This window comes from Lissotriton vulgaris, chromosome 10 (assembly GCF_964263255.1).
Source record: "Lissotriton vulgaris chromosome 10, aLisVul1.2, whole genome shotgun sequence".
Classification (NCBI taxonomy): domain Eukaryota; kingdom Metazoa; phylum Chordata; class Amphibia; order Caudata; family Salamandridae; genus Lissotriton; species Lissotriton vulgaris.
The window spans coordinates 45,050,775-45,074,965 of record NC_141698.1 but is presented as its reverse complement, the minus strand read 5'-3'; the positions used below and the strand labels follow the sequence as shown (position 1 = coordinate 45,074,965).

The 24,191-nt window shown below is 45.4% G+C and overlaps 1 protein-coding gene across 1 annotated transcript in view; it reads right to left on the bottom strand.

The window, feature by feature from the left end:
• The window catches only part of LOC147684533 (extracellular calcium-sensing receptor-like), a 67,738-nt gene that overhangs the window by 5,685 nt on the left and 37,862 nt on the right, over positions 1-24,191 (bottom strand). Inside the window, exon 5 of the mRNA XM_086939693.1 lies at positions 20,465-20,588. Coding sequence (XP_086795819.1) covers positions 20,465-20,588 — 124 coding nt within the window. The remainder of the gene's footprint in view (positions 1-20,464; positions 20,589-24,191) is intronic.

Genomic DNA, 24,191 nt, shown 5'->3' with positions numbered 1-24,191 from the left:
CATGCTGGTAAAGGTAAACAGTTTCTGATTTTCAGCAGGCTGAACACATTTCAGTGTGTCGAGGATGTGTGGCTTCTTCAAGAAAATGATTAAAAATGAGTGGTGACTCCTGACATTTGTGACTATAATCAATTTCTTTCTTGTATTGTATATATGGTTACATAAGTCACTTTTTCATATGAATACTTATGCCCATGCATCCAAAGGTGATTTCTATGTGCTGGACAAATTGTCCTTTACTAATGTTTGGGGTTTTATTACCAATGTCGTTTTTATTTTTAGCTTTAATATGTATGCACTTTTTAGGTTCTATATTAAATAATGTATTTATAGGTCAAAATGTGCTAACTAATAAGCTGGTCTGATGTAATCAATTCTCAAAATAGGCATATTTAATGACCAGAAGAAACAGTATCTTTTTGAATCACCTCCATGCCACATGTTTCAGATCTGAATTTCAAACATTTCATCTACAGAATAAAGGAAATCATTTTGTTCACTATGTGTTATAATATTGTGGCAGTCTTCATATAGTCCTGATGCATTGATTATTTACTGGTTTGTTGCTTATTTATAATGTATTTGGTGAGCTATGGACCAAAAGTAAGTCTTCCTCAAAGATTCTCTGCCTCTCACTCATCTACCAACCTTTTTATGCTCCACTCTTTCTCCTGCAAGCCTGTTAGAAACCAGGAGCATGCACCCTGTACAAGCAGGAACCACAATCCTTGTCAGGGTAAGTCACTCTCACTCCACTACCCTGGGTGCCAATCCGTTGTAGGGTAGATATAATTACCTGGTCCTGAAGAAATGCCACTGACCCTCAAGGCAATGAGGCATGCAACATGTTGACCTCTATTCACTCTTGTTGAAGCTATCTTGGTACATTACTACCAAAGATAGATCCCCTGTTTTTATCTTGTCAAGGGGGTCACCTCATTAATAAACCCTTTAGGCTATTTTAATCACCTGTGCACCACCCTACACTTATACTCCCTCACCTGCATTCATCAAATGGCTAAGTTCAAAAGATCTCAGCAAAAGAGCCCCTATTGAGGGGCTTTTCGGGCACTGCAGTGCCGGCCCGACGAGGAGTAGCCCAATGATGAATCATAACACCCTTTTGGGTGTGTGAGGGCATTCAGGTCTTGTTGCAGAGATTCTGCTCAGGAACATAACTATGCTTGGACCATAGAACATTTTACATGTGCTACCTCAGTATCTATGAGCCTAAGTCCGACTAGCTATAGTGTCTCACTTGCTCTCCTAACCTTTCCAGAAATACAAGCGAATTGGCACCCCAGAACACAACACTCTTGACCCTCCCAGGGATCGCAATACCAGGACACACCATTTGACTCTCTCACTTTTACTTGTCCACAATAAGATAAACAAGAGACACAAAAGTAGTTTACAATATTTATTTAAACTATCATGCTCTAAGATGCAGTATTTGTGGCACAAATAGAAAACAAATGCATACCAGGAATATAGTTACCATGGTTAATAACCCATATACCATAAAAAACATTGTAATACTATATAACAGATTAGCCTAAACCTCCCCCTCCCCCTTCTTCTACTGAAGGTAAAGGATTATATATTATAGATATCTGGTTTTAGTGGCAGACCTTAGCATACATAGAGGGGTGTTCTTCATCTCAGACACAGCACTCTTGCTTCGAGATCTTCATTCTGTGTGCATGTGTGTTTTTTTAGAACCCTTGACCTCTGTTATATAAGATCTGTGTTTTCACAAACAACAGCTGCACTTTCTTGTTATGTCTTCTGCTAGTGCCTGAACAGAGAGAATAACAAGGGGCATTGTTGTCTGACCTTGTCTAGTGTGTTCAGACTAGATCCCAGGAAAAGAACAGAATATGAAAACATGTGTAAGTTCTGTGTGAAAATGAAATGTGGCACAAAGCAATCGTGTTATGTAGTAATGTGTGCAAAAATAAAGCCAGCCTACAACATAAACAGTTAGGCTAACATAGGAAAAACTACAATGTGTCATGCAGGAAATATACAACAATCTGATCACTCAGATTCCACTCCCCCCACATGATCCTTCTGAGTCAACTTGCCAGACAAATAAAAACATGAATCTAGTATTTGTAAAGCTCAAACTAATCACAGTCTCAAAGCACTGGGGGCCATGGGGGAGATTAAGTGTGCTATTGCCCAGAGTCACATGGTGCTGAGCTGAGCTGTTCCCAGGAATCGAACTGTGATCCCCACGCTCCAGTTATCCACTCTGGTCGCTGCACCACACCTCCCCCTGACAGCCTTCTCCCTTCCCCTGGGGAACTGCACCCTTCTTAGAAATAGATTGTCCAATTAGGAGCCTGGGCACGGGGTCTGTCTAACCCGCTCCGCGCGCCCCTTTGATTTATTGTACCTTTTACTCGCACAGCACCCTCAGGTGACTTATGTTTAATAAAAAGTGGAGTTTAAGGCTTGGCAAGGGGTATTAAATGCCAAGTCGAGATGGCAGTGAAACTGCTTACACGTGGTCTGCAGGGCAGGCCTGAGACAGGTTTGAAAGGCTACTTTTGTGGGAGCACAACCAGTGCTTCAGATCCACTAGTATAATTTAATTTACAGGCCCTGGGTATATGATATACCCCTTTACAAGGGACTTACAAGTAAACTAAATATGTCAATTGTGTATACACCAATATTACCATGTCTAGGGGAGAAGCACATGCACTTTAGCACTGGACAGCAGCTGTAAATTGCTCAGAGTCCTAAGGCCAACAAAAAGGATTCAGCAAAACAGAGGAGGTGAAACCAAAGGCTTGGTGAAAGACCACCCTAAGGATGCTAGGTCTAACACTGATCCACTTGCCCTTCTGTGACATACTTTAAATTTCTCGGTCTTTAACATTATATCTTCCCCTCACTCCTTTTTCCCAGAGGAATGTGGCCAAGGATTGCAGTAATTTTACCCCAGCACTAGCCCTGATGACCATGTGTACTGCTCCCTACATGGTGGCAATTTCACTAGGTGTGCCTTTCCTTACCTAAGTCCTCGCCTTCCATAAGGAGTCAGGAGATGGAAAGCAGGATTCTTCTTCCATTAGGACCTTCTTCATTTGAGGAGATGGTGGTTGAGGTGCCAGATTTATCCCGTGTGCTGGACATGGATTATGTAAAATCCACCATCCAATCTAAACTATATTTCCCAAGTCCTCCACCTAATTATGAAGCAGACCCTCTTTGGCTCACTGTAAAATTACCCTTGGCACCATGGTTCACCCAGCTGCAACCAGATAAGCCTATTTCCGTCTCCTTGGCCAATCTCCTACATGACAGGGACAAAATCAGTTTTCCTTCCTACTATGGCTGGAGCCTAACTGTCTTAGAAGAGTCCTGAGGATGAATAGAAGAATTCTGCCCTGGCTTCTCCAAGTTAAAGAAGATAGTGCTAAAGCTGCCCTTTTGTTCGGGAAACAACACTTACAACGCAACTTTTACAACACACTACCTTTACAACAAAACTTTTACAACGCAACATCCATTACAACGCATGCCATTACAACGCAACCATTACAACGCATGTCACTACAACGCATACCACTACAACGCATACCTTTATAATGCAGTCATTACAACGCATACCATTGTTATTGTTATGTTATTATGTTATTAAAATATTTCTAGAGCGCACTATCACCGATTGGTTGCTTGGCACTGTGATCAGCAATGACATGAACATAGAGGGGAGAGAATTATGAAAATGCTTGTCTGAATATTTATTTATTCATTTATTTATTTTAGGTTTTTCTAAAGCGCGTAGTCACCCAGAAGGTATCCCAGCGCTGAACCTCTTACTTACAGGGGGAGAAAGTCAGGAGAGATAATGGCTCAGGGAAAGAGTAGGGTTTTGAGAGATTTCCTGAACCTCAGGAGGTTCTTCAAGGCTTTCCGGAAAGAGAGGAGGTCTTGACAATTCCGGGTCTCCACCGGGAGAGAGTTCCACAAGCAGGAAGCGAGGGTGGCAAAACTACGACCTCCTGTACGCTTTAGATTGAAAGAGGGCGACTGCAGGAGGTTCTGATGGAGTGAGCGTAGGTTGCGGGACGGGGTGTATTTGGAAATCAGGTTGTTGATGAATGATGGGCTTTTACAGTATAGGGACTTGAAGATTATGCAGCCAGTCTTGAAGGCACAGCGCTGGACTACAGGGAGCCAGTGTAGTTTCCTAAGGAGGGGGGTGGCTGCCTGGCGCCTTGGTTGGTTCAGAATTAGCCTTGCGGCATGGTTCTGTACCATCTGGAGTCGCTTAACTAGGTAGTTGGGAAGACCTAGGTAGATGGCATTAGCCTAGTCCAGATGGGATAGTACAGTAGAAATCACCACCTGGGTGATTGCCTCGGGTGTGAGCAGGCGGCGTACCTTCCGGATTTTCTTCAGTTGGAAGAAGCATTTGGAGACCACTTGACCAACTTGAGTTTTAAGAGATAAGTCACGGTCCACAGTGACTCCAAGTGTTTTAGCTGACAAGGAAGGTGTTGGGGCTTGGCCTAGTTCAGAAGGCCAGTAATGCGGGCCCCAGTACTTGCCGCTTTCGCCGGTCAGGACTAGCTCCGTTTTACCCGGATTTAATTTGAGCTGGTTCTGGTCCATCCAGGTTTTGATGAAGCTCATGGTAGACTGGAAGTGCCTTATGGAGTCTTCGGTGTTATCGATGGTAAAAAGCAGCTGTAAGTCGTCTGCATAGTTGAAGACTCTCACCTGGTTGTCTCTTAAGGTCTGGATCAAAGGGAGTATATACAGATTGAATAGGTGGGGAGACAGGGAGGAGCCCTGTGGCACTCCACAAGTGATGGCCTGTTTGGTGCCCATTAAGTCACCAAGGCGTAGAGTTTGGTTACGATCAGTCAGGAAGGATCTCAGCCAGCCGGCTGCAAGGTCCCTGACGCCGGCTTGTTCGACACGGTCGACCAAGATGTTGTGGTCGACCGTGTCAAAAGCGGCCGAGAGGTCTAGGAGCACCAGGGCTTGTGGAGAGCGTCTGTCGCCACAGTCGCGCAGGGTGTCCAGAACTGTCGTGACTACTGCTTCGGTAGAGTGAGCAGGCCGGAAGCCTGCCTGATGGGGGTCGAAGCAGGAGGATTCCTCGAGGAAATTAGATAGGCATTTGGCCACGTGTGCCTCAAGGACTTTTGCCAAATAGGGCAGCAGCGAGATCGGTCGAAAGTTGGCTTTGCAGGCTGGGTCTGCCCCCGTTTTTTTTCGAAGCGGAATGACTATGGCTTCTTTAAAAGCTGTGGGGACTAGTCCAAGAGTCAGGGATTTGTTCAAGAGTGTAAGGGCAGGGGCTGGGTGAGTCAGGAAGCACTCTTTTAGGATGTGGGGCGGGCAGCTATCTGAAGGGACACCGGATTTTACTCTAGATAGTAATTCCCGAAATTGGTCCTGGGTGATGGGTGGGAAACTGCTCAGGGTGTAGTGAATCAGCTTGATTGACATACCAGATGTAAGGGGGGACACTGGTCGAGGAATGCTGGCTTTGATGTCCAGTATTTTGTCAATAAAGTAAGCGTTAAGTGAGTCACATAAAGACTGGGTGGGGATGATCTTGGGTCGGACCGTGTCTAGGTTTGTGAGTTCATTGAGGATGGAGAAGATGTCCTTGGAGTTATTTGTGGATTCCAGAATTTTAGAGGAAAAGTAAGACGCTTTCGCCGCCAGGATGGCCGTCATATATTCTTTCCTAGCTTTGGTAAAGGTCTTTTTTAAGTCAAGGTCGTACTTCCGACGCCACTGACGTTCTAATTGCCGTAAGGCCAGTTTCCTTGCTTTTAAGTCAGTGGAGAACCACCGGTTGGCGTCAGCACGTCTTGCCAGTTTGATTTTTTTAAGAGGGGTGTTGTAAATAAATAGTCCAAGGGTAGGCCGAGTGGTAGGTTCCAAAGTAGTTCCTTTATTAGATTCAGTTACAGTTGTAGAAGATGAAGGTAGGAAGGTAAGCAGAGGGAGACTGCTCCTGGTGGGGCTGTACATCCTATACATCTTTACTTCTATCCTATTTACCTTCCTACCTTCATCTTCTACAACTGTAACTGAATCTAATAAAGGAACTACTTTGGAACCTACCACTCGGCCTACACCTTGGACTATTTATTTACAACAAGGGGCATGAGAATCCCTGGCCGTATTAAGCCAGCTGGTAAGCGAGGAGACAGAGGAGTTGATCTTGTCTTGAGTGGGTGGGATGGTGTTGGCTAATGACTCTAAAAAAGCAGGTTTGTTAATTGAGTTCCAGTTCCTGGCTGGCCCACCTCCGGCTGGTGCGGTAGTAGTCGCAGGGGAAATGTATAGATTGAATTGAAGGAGAGCGTGGTCAGACCAGATGCATTGTAGTATGGATGGGGCAGTTGTGCAGGTGGTGTTCGACCATAGCTGGTCCAAGATGTGGCCCTTGCAGTGGGTGGCAGAGTCAACCAGTTGGGTGAGATTTAGGTTGGAAAGGAGGTCCGACAGTTCGGCTGAGTGGGGTCCTTCTAGGGGATCTTTGTACCAGTAATTTAGGTCTCCTATCAGAAAGATTTTGGGGTGTTCGAGTGCTAAGTTAGCAAGTTGGTCGGTCAGATTCATAGGAAATGTAGGCATTGGGGTCGGGGGTCTGTACAGTAGGACACACGCAATTGTCGAGTCAGGGGTGGTGATTTTCAGCACAAGGTTGTCTGACCCCTGCAGCGAAAGGCCAGCGAGGGAGTAGACGGTCAGGTTGGAACGAATAATAGCTGCGACTCCTCCCCCTTTCCCGCTGGTGTGGTCAGTGTGGATGATGTAATAGTTGGGTGGGAGTGCCACGATTATATCGGGGGCAGAGTTAGGGGTTAACCATGTCTCCGTGAGCAGGAGGATGTCCGGTTTCTCTGTATCTAATAGGAGGAAAATGTCCAACTGATGTTTTACCAGGGAACGAGTGTTCAGGTAGAAGATGGTGAGCGGTGGCAGGAGTGGGTCTCTCTGCGTGTATTGTAGCGCTGGGGTGGTTAAATGACAACCCTGGGACAGGATGCCGTTGGAGCAGAGACGACTAAGAGTGTCCCTTGATAACAAGCCCTGTCCTTTGTTTCTGTAACTCAGGAGGACAGACCTCGGGTAGGCGCTGGGACGGGCAGCATGGTCTGCCCCTGGCCCCGGCCGGTCACGGACGGGCGCAGACGGGCTTGTCTTAGGCGCGTCTTCGGTGCGCCGTCGACGCGCCCGCTGCGCTCGTCCGCTGCGCTTCCTGCGGGGGGGGTGGTTCATTAGTAGCCGTAAAGGTGGGAGGGGCCGAGCACTGTGCCGCTCGCCTGCTCCTCACCTGAAGGTGATTTCCGCTAGGGTCCCGGGCAGCGCCTGACAGCTGCGGTGGGGCGGGAACAAGGGAGTGAGGTGAGGCCCAACAGAGGCGTCAGTATCACAACAACAGAAAATACACTTCTAAAAATTATTCTTTTAAAAGCGATCAAGTTCGCAGGTTTAAAAACTATTTTCCGCTAGTAACAGAACATCAATCGTTCATACCAGGTCCCGGCTTCCGCCTCAAGACCTCCACGTTGCATGCACACTGTCAATCCATTACAACGCATACCTACACTATCCAACACTTACCCTACTGTTGCACTCCCTGGAGTTAGAATAGTAATTTTCACCCCTACACTATCCAATACTTGCCCTACTGTTGCACCCCCTGGAGTTAGAATAGTAATTTTTACCCCTACACTATCCAATACTTGCCCTACTGTTGCACCCCTGGAGTTAGAATAGTAATTTTTACCCCTACACTATCCAATACTTACCATACATGCAATGTAATGGTATGCATTGTAATGGTATGCGTTGTAAATGTAGTATGCGTTGTAGTGGAATGTGTTGTAAAGGTAGTTTCAAAGATTTTGTTGTAATGGCATGCGTTGTAATGGAATGCGTTGTAATGGATGTTGCGGTGTAAAAAATGCATTGTAAAGGTATGCGTTGTAAAAGTATGCGTTGTAACGACATACATCCCTTTTGTTCTGCTAATTGCTCCGATCCACTCCCAGATAGTGAATCCTTGTAAAGTGGTCAGCAGTTAATGCGTAGTGATCTTTCCTGCATTCAAAGGCAGGTTATTGTTCTCTGAGCAAGTTTTATTACAAATCCCATGCAAGATGTGTAGTAGGGATTGGCGTCACTCACTGTTACATCTAAGGTTTATTGGGTGCCTTTTCCCCGTGTTCCTTTAGCCTACCTATTTGGACTTGGTTCTGTCCTCTTCTGTCTCCCCCTACACCTTCCTTGGTTCTTCCCTCTACCTGGAGCTGACATTAGAATGTTGTTGTTGTAGGGATTTTATTTCTTCTGTGGCAGAGAGCGAAGTCTGGAAATAAAACTCCTGAACTGAACTTGCTGTGTGAGGGAGTTTTCTTCACTCACCCAATTTTCTGTAGCACAATTATGGGAATTTACAACAAAATTATGCAAGGTTACGTGGAATTACTGAAGGAGTGTAATTCAGCTTTTAGCTATTTTCTTACTGAAAAATGCAAGTGTGCGTCCAAAATGCATCAGTGCTCAGAAATTAGTGTTAAATGCAGCCACTCGTGCTCGCTAAGTTTATTGTTCTTGTATTCCTGCAGTAGGATATTTGGGCCAAATTACTCTTTGTTACAGGAACGGGTATAATCAAGTAAATTTCCATCTTTTTGTATTTACATTTACTTTGTAACCACTTTTCTTTCCCTTTCCTCAGTAGAAATTGAAAACAATTAGGTTAAATACAACTAGGATTATTAGGGAAAAGCCCAACCAGACCTACACAGTCACATAGATTTTGACTTTCATTTCACTGTGAGGGCAACATATCACAGGCCTTATTTATAAATATGGGGTACACTGCTCTATAAGGTTACAAGGTACATTTTAGGGTTCAAACTTACAGCTAAATAAATACAGGATCTTTTTACATGGCAAAGGCACTTTTCTGTGCTGTGCAGTCAGTGCAGTGCATTTACGCTATTTCTTAACATACCCATGATTCTTGCAGCGGTGAGGCAGATGTAGTTTTTTTTTTTTACAAACTACAGCTGATCACGGATGGTGGGTTTCGTGCTTCAGATTTCAATAAAAAATAAATAGCTACACAACAGCAGAGGATAATAGGCTGGCTAGAATCAGCAGACTCTGTAGAGAACTTGGTCGAAATCATTTCCATCTGCATTGTTTAGACCAAACTCTCACTCAACCTAAGCTATTACATATGGCTAAATATTGTTGACAAGATGCTAAAAAAGTATACACCAGGGTAGGGTATGTAGGCTAAATACCACTTTATTGACTTTCTAGATTTAGTCATGCTGTTCAAAGAGCATACAGGGCAGACCGGAAAGGGGCATGTGTTGTGCATGTTAAAAAGATTTATACAAGGGTGAGGTTGAATTATTTCTCTGACAGAAATCCACCAATGTGGCCACAGTCTATTGGCACATATGTGCAGTGAAGATCAGAACCATGAAACACCGCAGTGGCATATGCTGTAAACAAGACACTACCAGAATGAGCACAAATGTTATTGTCACACAGCATACTCCTGATGATTTCCTTTGGTCATTCTTGGAGGCACACACACAGATAAATAAAAACACCCTATTTCATAGGGATAAAGGGGCTGATTTATGATAACTGGCGCATCCCCAGGGATGCGCCAGTTATTTTGTGCCGCTGCTCCACCACCCATGGTGCGCCGCATTTACAATGCGGCGCACCAAGGGGCAATAACGGCACAGATGCGTGACGCATCTGTGCCGTAAAGGTGGCGCATTGCTGGAGTTTCGGCGCGACGCAGCTCCAGCAAGGCTCGGGGGTGCCTTATCTGTCCAATGCTGCGTCAAGCCTTACGCCTGCTTCAAGCAGGCGCAGGGTTTTGACGCAGCATTGGCCTGAAAGTGACTGAGTGAAAACTTATAGATTTCACTCAGCCACTTTTGCGAGGTGCACCTGCCCCGGAACGCCCACCCTGCGCCGGAACGCCCACAAGCGGCGCAGGGCTTTACAACGTGACGCATCTGCCTAGATGTGTCACGTTGTAAATGGGTCGTAGGGATGCGCCATGTTTACGCCGCAGTTGCGTGACGCAAACGTGGCGCATTACCAACATAAATCTGCCCCAAAACATTTTTTTTTGATTGAGCTATACCTAAAATAAGGCTCAACAATGATATCCCCTGTGGTGAGTTTACTACTTAGAGATCCATTCGGGACTCTCCATATACTGCTCTACACTTTTGACATCAAGCTTTGATAAAAGCTTTTCTCTACGCCCTTACACTACCCCGTGACGGACATAACCCTAGACAGAGTTTCCTAGGGCACTGCACCCACATGGTCACTAGATGTACATATACCTAGACAAGGCCACAATACCACCTTTGGTACTATTTTTTGAAAGTGAAAATCTCCAGTTGGGCTGAGTGGATTTTTGCTCTAGAATTGAGGCTGAAGGCAGTTTGAGATTTTAACTGTGCTGATACTGGGTCCTAAAGGTGTGCAGAATATATTATCATCCAGTCTGTGGTATGGTCTCTGCTGAGCACACAATTATGATGGTCACATATGTGCCAATAGTCATTGCCATTTTATGTGTAAAGGAGGTATACACAGCAGTTACCATAGTGACAGTCGCAAACGAAAATGCTGTGGTGAACATAGTGGGTGTGTGGGTGAGAGAGCATGTGATTACAAGTGAATAGTGGGAAGAATAACCTTGAGTGATTGAGAATGAGTGCGGTGAATTATGAGAAGTGAGTGAGGATAAGTGTTAGTGAGAATGAGTGTGAGTGACCATAGGCACATAGAATGAGTTGGGTTAGATCACTGGAATTCAGTGACTGTATTACGCCACTCCAGTTTCAAAGATCATCAACCGCCACTGATTCCACGCCCCATCTCTTACACTCTCGATCACGGATCCCCTTCAAACTTGGGGCCAGATGTAGGTGAAATAGATTTACTGATTTTTAATTACCGAATTTTACCGATTCGGTAATTAAAAATCGGTAAATCTAAGGGGTGGATATGTAGGTATTCCAGATGTGCTGGAATACCGATTCGGAAGAATTCGGTATTTACCGATTTGGTAAATACCGAATCGGTAATGCCCATGCATTCCTATGGGCTTTGAAGCCCATAGGAATGAATGGGCATTACCGATTCTGTATTTTCCGAATCGGTAAATACCGATTTTCACAAGGGTGCAGGGGGTGTCACTTTGACACCCTCTGGCACCCCCAAAACAGGCTTGGGTGCCATGTGGCAGGCATACATGCCCTAAGGGCAGGTCTGCCTGTCACATGGCATAGGTGTGCATGCACACATGTGCATGCACACCGGAATCGGTATTTTACCATCAAATTGGATTTGATGGTAAAATACCGATTCGGTAAGGCCTCTGGGACTCTGAAGAGTCCCACCTACATCTGGGTGCCTCAGAATCGGTAAATTTACCGAATTTTTATTTTACAGAATCGGTAAAATTACCGAATAGGTAATTTTACCGATTCGGTAAAATAATGCCCCCTACATACCTGTCACCCATTTACCGATCGGTAACTGCCGAAATCGGCCGTTACTGGTCGGTAAATGGCCTGAAACGGCCACCCACATTTGGCCCCTGATCCCACCAGAGCTTTCAATCACCGATACATTCCATATATCACCCTCTAGTCACACTGGTTCAAAAGAAAATCATGTTGAATACTTATACAAAATATAAAAAAGCTAATATACTTATTGAGAAAACAATAATGCACTAACACTCACATTACAAATGGATCAATTATGACATATCTCCTATAGAAGTAAAACTCAAACTTGCAATTCTAACGAGCTATCCAAGTGTATTACACTGGAGGGTGGATTTACATATTTTTTCACATAACGCAGCAATCAAATATGCTGTGCTACATTGTACAAGGTATAAAACATGCTGAAGAGCCATGTTTTTGAGGACTGGTCAGCTGCTGATGTCATCGCCCAGCGATGGGGCTCTAGCCTCTAACTAGTCTGCATGTGCAATACAAAGCCTCATACTGTGGTGCAGAGGTCAGTGTGTGCTGTCTAACATAGGATTTTAACTGAATCAAATCCTTCCACTGAAACATTCTATGCACAGACACATTTGAGAAGAATCCCACACATTGGTTTTATGCCGCACTCTTCCGCACTCATGCAATGCAGGGGGTTTTGAGTAATTAAAACATTTGTTCGTGTCAATGCCTAATTCAAACAAATGATAGTTTTTGAAAGCTTGGGCTGGTTATTTTAGCAGATCAGGGTGCACGACAAAACATATGATCTGCCTAAGGAATGCCCCAGCAATGCCCCCTTGATGAAAAACGACACAGAACAACCCACTTTTTTTGTGAGAAGAGCCCCCCCCCCTCCAAGCCTTTTTGTCACTTTAAAACAACACAAATCTAAGCCGACATGCCTTACATGGTGATCCATTAAAATTACAAAGAAGAATTAGTGAGGATATCACAAACCAATGTGATTCCCCCTCTCAAGTGCTGCTCTGTGCTTGACTGCTTTATTCAAAGTTCATAACAGAGGGACTCATTAACGAGGTTTTGACGCAGGGCAGTCTCACAAGGGGAAACGGCCACTACAACGCGGCCGTTTCTACGCATTACCATAACCATGCATGCATTACAACGCATGCGTGGTTACCACGAATAACTTTTACCACGCATACCTTTTCAACGAAATACGTAGTAAAGGCATGTGTGCTAAAGGTAAAATTAAAAAAGGGGTCTTGGGGGGTCTCCCACCCAAAAAAAGTGTGTGATTCAAAAAGGGGGGTTCGTGGGGTCTCCCCCCCCCCAAAAAGCCCCTGTTTCCGTCACGATGTGGCGGCAATCAGCATCATTAGAGGAAACAGAAAAACACGTTTGCTTCCTCTTTTACGACATACAACGCACGTAGAAAGAGCATAGACAGGAGAGGTCCTGGGGAATTTTAGTTAAAAACAATTTAAGGGTTGAGGGAGTCGTGTTGCGCAGGGCAATATTTTAAATGTTAAGGGCAGGGGTATTTCTAAGAAGGAATGGGGCAAAGGAACTTTTTATTTGTAACTTGTTATATCGACATGAATTGTAAAATGAATTAAAACAGATCATTCTTGAAAGCAAACTGCATATAAATGCAGCATGTGCCATCTATCGGAGTAACACAACAGAATCCCACCGCTGTATTGGGGCCACCAATCGGAGCCTTTACCATGAACATGCCATTATAATGCATGACTTTAACAACGAAAATCTTTGTAAAGGTATGCATGGTAAAGGCATTTTCTTGGTTAAGGTTAGGCATGGTAATGGCATTCGCGTTGTAACGCATGCGTGGTAAAGGCATGCGTTGCAACGGTATGCGCTATACCTTCATACAACCTGTCTTAAGAAATCATAGGCACTGCCCTGCATCAAGAGAAAAGGGCAGGAATGCGCTGTATCTGCAAGATAAGACGCATTCCTGTCCTTTTCTCCTGCGCTAGCGCACAATGAGCTGTCATGCACCAAAGCAAGCACCCTTGTGCCAGGGTACAAGGGTGCTGCGCTGTAGGGGTGATTGCTTTTGAGCAGAAAGGGCCACCTTCCTGCACAAAATGCATCATGAGAGGTGTTTTCTTCTTTCTATATATGCTGCAGATATTTCTCCTCTTTGCACCTCCCTTATGTCACCCCTGGGGTGGCATTCGAATTTGACACATTCCCAGGTTTACGATTCCTCAAAAATCTGGGAATGCTTCAGATTCCTTGGGAGTTGCGTGGGAACACCCACAGCAACACCCATGTAATGCCCCTTTCACTCAGTGTTCTGAGTGAAAGGGGCACATATTTACAAGGCCATGTAAAGCTATGCAAAGTGGCTTTGTGTGGCCTTGGAAATATGCTTCAGCACATTGCATCAATGGACATAAAAAAAGTGATGCTCCAGCAGCAGAAAAGGGCTGCTAGGGCCCTGTAAAGGAGGCCCAGGGTGTGGAGTGGATAGACCAGCACCTTTTGCGGACTCTGCATTGCCCCGGACCTCTGGATGAGGATGACTTGCCTAAATCCCAGTAGGACAACATCTATGTAGAGCAGAGTGAAACTCACATAGGCATTGAGCTACTCCTCTGGACAGCTCCTTTGTTCCTGTTTCGCTTCTGAGGTCAAATCTTGGATGGGTTGACTTTGCATCTTGAAAACACTCTACCAGGGTAGGACTGGCCTATAGGCAGGGACATCTTAACAGCATTCTCGGCCCCCGGGCAAAGCAGTGCACTGTGCCCTGTCTACACAACCACTCACAGGAATAATAATGGAAAATTAGTGTTAAATTCTGGTCACCATGGGGGCCACTATGCTTGTGGGGGCCCCTGGCAACTGCCCAGCATTCCCATGCATTTAGAAGGCACTGCCTATAGGGCAAACAGACATTGCCCCATGGGCTGGTCTGACAGGTCCGTGTATGCAGGGCCGGCTCTAGGATGGTGCGACCGGTGACACTGCACCGGGTGCAGACCTTGCATGGGGGCAGCTGTTTGCTAATATATATTGTGCTTAAAAGCACCGCCTGCCTCATTCTTGGCCTCCAGTATTTTTCAGACAACAATTAAAATGTCAAGAAAACTTCTGTGATTCATGTTCTTCCTGGCGAGGTTGGGGTTTTGTTTAGTAGAAGTTTTAACTTGTGGAAGTTTTTATTCATGGTAAGGTAGCACAGAGGGCTAATATGCCGGCTGCAAAGAACATGTACCATGCAGATCACAAAGTGAATATAATGTAAACAGGTCAGTGGGTTACTGCTTTTGTCAGAGACTTCCTTTTGTTAGTTTACAGTGAGCTATTAACTGTCATCAAAGAGTGTATGGATGTTTCCCCAGACTTTCATTATTCAAATTTTTGAAAAAAGGGTTCATTTGGGTATAAATCAGTTTTTGTTTTTAAAGAGAGCCCCAATCCATTGTGTTACATTTAAAATTCAAAGTTTGTGCTTCTCCAGACCAAGTACTCTTTAACTGTTCTGCCCACCTGTATGGATTGAAAAACAACACACCTGCCTATACTGAGCAGCTTTCCTTGAAACAATACTTTGATAATTGTACATGAACAATAAACATGAACAATGGCTTTTGAAATTGCAACGTTTCTTTTAATTCTTTTGCAGACTATTTTGCTTTTTAGTCTTTTGCTTGTTTTTTCTGGCATGAGAATACAAAAAATTGTGTAGGAAAAAACTATACATTTACATACAAACAAGAAAAAACACACTTTGGTATGTACATAATTCACTCAAACTAGCATTCAACACATTCTTGGCCATCCAGACATACAAAAAACATTCATACAGGTCCCATCATCACAATACAGTTTGTAATAATGCAAGAATAATAACAGTTGTAAATTTCAAACGAAAGTGAAACTTTTTTTCAGTTCTTTAGAAGGAATAATAATCCATCACTCGAATGACACAACCATAACAACAATGATGATATGGGACCGGGTCAGGTCGACGCGTTTCGAACCCTATCCTTAGCGGGTTCTCATCAGGACCACAGTGTTACTAAAGGGGAAGAGGAAAGCAACAATCACTATACTGAACCTGGGAGATCACCATCTCAACCGATGTCCCACTGCACTCAGCCTACCTTAATATGTGGGTCAAAGCTCCTCAAATAGTAAATGAAAGCCGATGTATTCCCATCGTAGGGGAGCGAAGAGGTGCTGTGAGAAAAGAATACATGCGTTCAGTCATGCCGACTCACAACATGCTAACTGTGTCTGCACTAGAGCGGGGCTGGAAGGTTTCGTGTGCTCACCTTGCAGCGCGTGTGCGCTCACTAATGCTTGTTGGATGGCGCTCGGTCCGCAATTTCTGGGTCCGGTGCCTCTGGGGATAAAATATGACGGTAAACGTTTGAATTCGGCAGGCGGGAGAGAGCGCATCGTCAGCTGCTTAAAGATCGCGCTGAAGCGTTCCGATGTCCGCTTGCCTGAAAAACCACTTGAAAACTCTCAAAACAGTATTTCGAACGTCCTCGCTCCTCACTCAGCAATCACTTGCAGATTACTGAAGTCGTGATGTTGAATGACTGAAGGTAGAGGTCGCCTCCCAAAGCATGAAGGGAGTTGTAGTTTCATCAAGGAGAATTCTGGGAGATGAAGTCCTGTGGGCTGAATCATGGAGAAGTTTTGTAGATTTCCGAAATTTCGTTCAATCCACTGACTGCTGTATCATACTTCATTATCAAAAGTGCCTCTCTTTGGTTTAATCTTAATTCTGAATTCCCTCCTCTTGGATCTTTTTCGATTTTGGACAGGACGGTCCATTTGAGGATATCTTTATCATGCTTATTCGTCAACCAATGATGTACCAATGGCGCATTCTCCACTTCTCTACGCAGTCTCGATTTATGCTGCGTGATACGTTGTCTTACCTCCTGGGATGTTTTCCCGATGTATAGTTTGGGGCAGGGGCAGACGATCGCGTAAACTACATTCCTGGTTTTGCAGTTGGTGAATGATTCATGCTTCCAGTGGATGTTGTTAAAGGAAAATACTGTTTCTTCCATGGTGTCATGACAACAGATGCAAGTGCCACATTTGTGGTGTCCTTTTGTCTGGGGGAAGCCAAAAAGGCTTGTTAGAGTTGGTGATTGTTTACTAGGTAAGGCTGCCCTTACAATATGGTTCGCCACGCTCTTCTCCTTCTTAAATGCAAATAATGGTAAATTTCTCAAGTCCTCATGTAGGTTTTTAACTAGATGCCAATTAAGATTTATCAGCCTTTTAAGTTGATTGGCAGCAGGGCAAAAGGTTGATACACAAACCATTCGATTTTGCTCGACCCTGGCTTTCTTAACCATTAGTGTTTCGCGGGGCGTCCACCATGCTCGCTTAAGAGATTGCTTTAGGAGTTTTCTCGGGTAACCTCTAAGGAGAAGCCTCTCCATGAGTGAATTGGCATGGTAGAAATAATCTTCTTTGCCTGAACAATTCCTGCGGATCCTCAGGAATTGTCCAAAGGGTAAGTTCTGTCTCAAACTCCGGGGGTGGTTGCTGGTAAACAGCAAAGCCTTGTTCCTATCGGTTGTTTTTCTAAATAAAGTTGTTGCCAGGTTTCCGTTATCAGGGACAACTTTCACGTCCAAAAATGTGATAGATTGGCTGGACGATGTGCAATTAAATTTAATGTCGCTTGAGCGCCCATTGAGCCACTCAACAAACCCATCAAGGGTTTCTGTAGTCCCAGTCCAGATGAAAAAGATATCATCTATGTACCGCATATAATGCGAAATCTGATGACTGTAGGGATTGTCGTTGTAAATAAATTTCTTCTCATAAAGGCCCATAAACATGATTGCTAGTTCCGGGGCAAAAGGACATCCCATGGCTACTCCCTTCACCTGAAGGAAGTAGTCGGAATCAAAAGTGAATCAAAAGTGAAAAAATTCTTTCTCAATGCGAAGGATGCCAGCTGTACAATGAAATCAGAAGGTACTTGGCAAGGTCTGACACGTGTCTCCAAGAACCAAGCTAGTGTCTCTAGAGCCTGATCTTGGGGAATCTGTATGGATGACATGTGAATCCACCCCTTGTTGTCCTCTGTCTTATGTAACATTTCCAATTCACTGATTTACACACCCATGATTGATTGTCTCAGTGTAATGTGTGTGTTATGTAAAGTGCTCTGACACCCTTCACTTTTATGAGTGACGCTATAAAGTTATTTAAATTCATCCGAGAGAGAGAGAGTGATTATGGGGACAGTTAAAGAGTGGTAGGGAGGGAACCCCTGGCAGAGGTGGTCATTGGTGTGGGGGGGGGGGGGGGGGGGGCAAAAAACATAGTCGCACTGGGCACCACCAGTGCTAAAGCTGGCCCTGAATGTATGGACAGCTTTTAGCTCATTATGGGCCTGATTTGTGGTCTGCTCGGCCTTTGTTTACTATTGATTTCCCTGACATTTGAATGGCAATAAAATTGTTCCTGCGTCTTATTTGTCTTTCTAACTGTATGATTGTATTTCAATAGGACAGTGACATTGCACAAGTGAGCGTATAAGAAACAACTACATCAGTAGACATAGACCTCCAAACACATCATGCGCTAATAAAGATCTGTGACATGACACATTAGAGCTGCCCAATGCACATTCATACTAAGAGAAAATAATTCACCTCCCCGACATTTTGCTAGAGCCAAACAAAAGGAAACAGGACTGCATTGACTCTAAACAATGAGTTTATCAACATTCAAGTGTCGCCTCAGCTTCAATCAGGGGGTCAGACTGGGAACCAGAAGAAACCCTGGCAAAAATGTTCAAGTCATTCCCTGCTATAATCCAGAAAACATCCCCAGCCCCCTTCCTGTTCATGTAAAAAGCAATTTTTGTCCCTGTTTTCTCTCACTGTGACATTCTTCAGCTCTCTTTTTTGACTATTGTTCCTGTTGACCAGCCACAGCTCTTCCATTAGGGGGGAGGAGCCATGCCCCACTAAATAAAATGCTGTAGAGTAAAAAAATAAAATGCTAATAAAGTTAATTTATTATCATATTATTTTTCACTACTCACATGCTGAGTTTCAGGTTGGGGTGGGCCATTGCTCCTGAGTGGCAGCAGCAGGGAGAAGTGGTGGGCACTTAAGTTGAATGTGTGCATGTCACTTTGGCCAGCTGTCTTGCGACAGCCACCCAGACATGCTCCCTTTAAACCTCTCCAACTGGAGCTGCCTTAGACAACTGGGTGGAGCAATCGCAGACACCCAGTGCCTGAGGGACCGCTGAGCCAGCACGCTCCAACCAATCCTGGCACTTCTCTCATGCTGCTTAACATTATCACCCGCATGAAAGCAGTGTCTGGAGTGGTTAGGGTTATTGGGTCTGAAGCCATGTGCTTCCCGCAAAACCGAGGAGCACCGAGTAGAAGAGGACAGGAGGAGGTGACCCGATCGATTTTTCATGTTATGATATTGACCCACTGAAAGGCACTCTGAAACACTTGCACTGACTTCAGCCTCAACTCTAGTGCTCTCAGTTAGAAACACTGTTCATAATGAGCCATGATTGAGAGCTTTGGCATTGACCCTAAATTCCTTCACATTGTCTCAGTTGGTCAATATGACTGATTTGTGCACCCTGCCACTTATGGTGAAATAAACCCCTCTATGGGAGACGCAGGCAGGTTTCCTTGATCTTCAAAACAAGGCTTCAGATGGCTCCAACACCTCTGGCCTCTCCATCTCTGGAAATTCCCTGTGGAGTCGAGAGCTGGTAGGTGAATAAAAAATCCTGTAAAATTGGCAAGATTCTTCTGTAGCAAAAATGTATCCATCTATTTTAAAATGATTTAGACAGCTCTCAAATACATTTTAAATGATTATCTTTTATGTTTTCTTTTTTACATTTCTTTTAGACAGAAAAATACAGGAGTTCACTACTTTTCCCACGATTATTACCACGTGGATTTAACAATATAGGCCAGGCTGGTAAAAACCAGCCAGGTGGCACCCCTAGATGGAATAATTGGCAATCCTGCTCTGCCTCCGAAAGGGCTGCAGGGCCCTCCATTTAGTAGAAATGCACTACACAAATGCTGGTTACATAACCTGGCCAAATGCCTCGGTATCATAATTCACTCAATATACCAAATTGTGGAGCCCATTAGGATGGCGGACGGACCTGCGTCCGTCCGCTACCCCCGAGGTTTAGGGTCCGTCCGCAGGGGCAGCGGCGGTCCCTCCATTTGAATTAGGATGTGACCGCCACCCTGGCGGTCACATCCCGTATCTTTAACCTTGCGGTGGGTGCTGCTTGAAGCAGCACCCGCCGCAAGGTTAAAAATGCATGTATTGCATTTACATGCACAAAGCGACAGGCACTGCGTGGTGTCTGCCGTTTTGTTCATGTAAATGCAGGGGGGTACCATAGGTACCCCCATGTCCACCCCCTGACACCCTGGGGGACTGCAACGGGCCCCCAAACTCAAAAGACCACATGCTTTTCCACGGCTGAAAAGCCGCCGTGGAAAAGCATGTTTCCTGTCCCATCCTAATATGGCTGGCGGTATCTTATAGACACCGCCACCATATTAGAGCTTTTCCGCCACGGTCGGAAGGCGACCGGGGCGAAAAAGCGGCACACGGTTTTCCTCCGATGACCCCCAGCCATCCTAATCTGGCGGGTGGTCTTTGAAGGCACTGCTGCGGTGATTCCGCATCCTCCGGGCCGGCAGTGGCTTGCGCCTGCCCGGAGGATGCGAAATCACCGCAATCCTAATCGGCCCCTATGTTGTGCCCAAAAATTTCATATTTTCACAATAGATGCTTTTCACTAGTTTACAATAACCTTAGGTAGGATGCCCAGAGTTTTTTGTTCTTGCCCCTTAGTTTTTATTAAACATTGATCCAAACTTCTTCTTATGAAAAATGGACTGAACCCACCTGTTTGATTGGAGATGCTCCCAACAGGACAGGGCACACAGGTGAAACAACAAATGGGGCGTCCAGCAATGCCAGACTTCCTGGATCCTGGAGCACAGCTCTCACTGCAGACTGACACAGGAACCTGTAAAGATAACAGAGGTGAATGTGCTTGTGAATCACTGCACTGTCCACATTAGGCTGTGGTGTTTCATCACTGTAGATCAGTAATGCATAGCTGACTTCCAAGCAGACCTCACAGAAAATCATGTTTTTTCGTTTGCAAATAGATCGTGAAATCAGCACTTTTGTTCAACGAGTTTTACAAAAGTGTCCACAATATTAAAAAAGATAGTCATTAAAATAACCAGGCTAGCCCTCCTTTTATTGGCTCAGCGACAGAGCACAAACAATAAAAGGAGGGTGAACTGTAGGCCATTTCTTCCACCCAGATACTTTCAGGCCCATGTTTATCAATCTTTCACTCAACACAACACATCAAGCTACCTTGCTGCATGGCGGTGCATGAAAGGGAGAGGGCATTCCTGCTCTCTGCCTGAACTGGTGCACAAACTGCTGCCTAGTGGCAACATTTGTGCAAGGGGGCCTGTGTTGTAAGCAGGACACCTTCCTGCATAAAAGCAATCCTCAGAGGCATTTTACTCTTTCTGTGTGTACTGCAAAATGCTGCACACTTAGAAAGAGGAAACAAAGAGTATGAGCCTCTGGAGGGGAGAAGTACAATTCTGATGCATTCCCAGGTCTACTAATGTCGGTAAATCTTGGAATGTGTCAAAATACATGAGTGGATATGTGGGAACACATACACTCCACCCAAGGCATTCCTTCCTGCCACAGGGCAATGCAAGGCAGCGATTTGTGCTGCCAAGGGATTTAGCAAGCCACGCAGGGCCACGCAAGGTGGCCTTGCGGCTTGGTAATTCTCCTTTAGGTTTTGCATCGCCCTTACGTCCCCTTGCAAGGCCAATGCAAACTTTGATAAATATGGGCCTCAGTTCATAGGAATACATAACGGTGCACGCTTTTTCTTCCATCCGGTACGAGAGCCCACTGCTTTGTTTAAAAGCTTTGCTGCCTGTTCTTCCTAGTACAATAGCCTGTAATGCTTTTTAAATGTTATGGATATGAATGTTGCTACTGCTGACATATGCAGTAGTTGTAAGTCTGTTCTTGCCAGGGCTGCAGGAGTATGACAACCTCCTATTCCGAGAAGCAGTGCTGCTGGACACTGCTAGGTCATAGACTTTGACTTGAGTGTCCAGGAGTGACATACCAGAGGCCAAGCTTTTTTTTAATGACAGGGAACATTTTCTGCCTGCTACATAATACCAATTTTGAGGTTGGGGACAGCATATTTTGCTTAAATTATAGACCACTCATGGTTTTACCAAATAAACTAATCATCGAAAAGAAAAAAGTAAATGAAATAATTAGGAAAAAATGGAAATAAGTAATGTCATGTTGTGGGGCCCTAGGCCCCCATGCATATGCAATGACCACACAGACATAGTTAGTTAGAGTGTCGAACTAGCCCAGGGCACGTGCGCCCTGCCCCTTTCATTGTCAGGGTCACATGTCCTGTGACACCTGTGCTGGATGGGTGTGGGGTGGAGTGTAAGCCAGCCCTCTGGGAGAGGCTGGTGCTGACAACAACTACAGGTAACTACATCCCTCTCAAACTTGGTTCAAACTGGAAACAATAAAGTTCAACCTTTGGGAGAGAATAAAACATCAATAGAAACTTTCACTGATTCACTTCAGCTGCTTGCCAAACAAGACAATGATACACCTGCAGTTAGGACCACAAGTTCTATTGGGCACAATGCAGTGGTGCCCTGCGCGTCTGGTCCTCCTTGGACTCAAGATGTGGAAGTAGGCACCAAAGTCTCTTTTTCTGTACTGTTGTCTGTGACGGTGCATGTGGAGTGATGGTGAATCACTCATCAGTCCTGGTTGTTGTTGCATCCACTCAAGCGCTGCAATGCTTCTCTCTACAGATTCATGGAGTAGTTGCAAACATCCCTCCCTCACTAGGATGCCCCTGTCACAGGTATACCCCTCTCACGGGATGTCCCGGAGGCCCTCTTCACCAGGCATCCACTGGATGTAATTTGCAATAACACTCCAACGCCACTCGCTCGGTACATGGAAGAAGCGCTACGAGTCCCACCTTTGAGTCTCTAACTCCACCTGAAGGGTAGTTGTTTACTCCTGCCACTTAGCGCCAGATCTTCATCCTCCTGGGTCTTGCGGAAGAGCGGCTGTAGACTCATCTCTCTGGGCGTGACCTGCTCTCACTGGAGTCCCAGAGGCCAGTGCTCGGATCCTCTTCTTCAGGACGTCCGAGCAGTCTCACAGTCCAGTTTCCTGTGTGACCCCAAAGGTGGATGTCACAAATGGTCCAGCCTGCTCTCTTATGCAATCACCAGGTTTGCTTGCTGTTTTGAAAACTCCTGGATGGCTAGTTTCTCCAACTGCCACCTATGTTCTCCAGGTACTGTACTCCATTCCAGATGTTCTTGCATTCGGTCACCTTTGCCTTCTGGTGTGCAAGTTGTCAGATCACACACTCGTCTCTTCTTTTCTCTTCTTCTTGAAATTTTCTCCTTCTGGTTCTTTCACTTCACAAAGCGATCTAAATCCATCTTCCTGCTCTTCTTCACTGACCAGGCCTCTCCGTGTGACTTGCACTTAACTTAGGACTCCCTGGTCCAGTCTTACCCCTAGGACAATGGATTCTCTTCTTTCAGTGACCAGACCTGTTGTCACGACCTTCTTCCATTCATTACTTTTAACTTCAGGTCAATCTTGTCAGACCTCTCTTAGCTCTTTGGTCCTCTGCATGGACCAGTCCTTTTATCAGACCTCTTCTCAGGTCACTGCTTCTCCGACCTCTGGCAGGTTGTCTCCTCAGACCTCTGGCAGGTCCTCTTTGCTGACCTCTGGCTGGTCCTCTTTGCTGACCTCTGGCAGGTCCTCTTTGCTGATCTCTGGCAGATCCTCTTTGCTGACCTCTGGTAGGTCATCCTTGTTGACCTCTGGCAGGTAATTTCCGCCAAACTCTTGCAGGTCATCTCAACCGACCTCTAGCAGGTCATCTCCTCTTGAGGGCGCGCTCCAGGCGCCTCATTACCACACCAAAGTGGCTCTCCCTTTGCAGCCCCCACACGCCGTGTGACTACCTGGGCCCTCTTCCTTGCAGGGTGCTCACTCTCGGGCTCCAGCCCTGGCAATCACCCTCTCTGTGTCTGTCTTTGGTGCCGTGCACACCTGGTTCTTCCTCCTGCAGTGTCATCCTTACTTAACTGGACACACTTTAAGATCATTCTCTTCAGTCTTTCAATGATGGGTTCTTGTCCTGCTGGCCAGTATTGCTCACCCACTTCTTTCCCTGGCGGCGACGTGCTTCTGCCACTGGGCGTGCATGCAGCACACCTTCTTCCATTCTCTGGGGACTTGCTACTTTGGGTTTGTGTCCTGTACCACACTTGGTGGCACTTCTTCCTATGTCCTTGCTGTTGCAATGACCACCTGTGGCCACTAGGCATCACTGCACTCACTCTCCGTCTCAGGCTCTGGCAGCCTTTCCACCTAAAGTACCTTCAGTGCTTACTCGCAGAGTATGTCGCCCTGTATGCCTCTCTCGCATGACAGAGTCTTTGGGGTCTGCTAGTTCAGTTTGGGCAGGTACTCTTTCCCCCAAATATGTAGATTTGAAGCAGCTGTT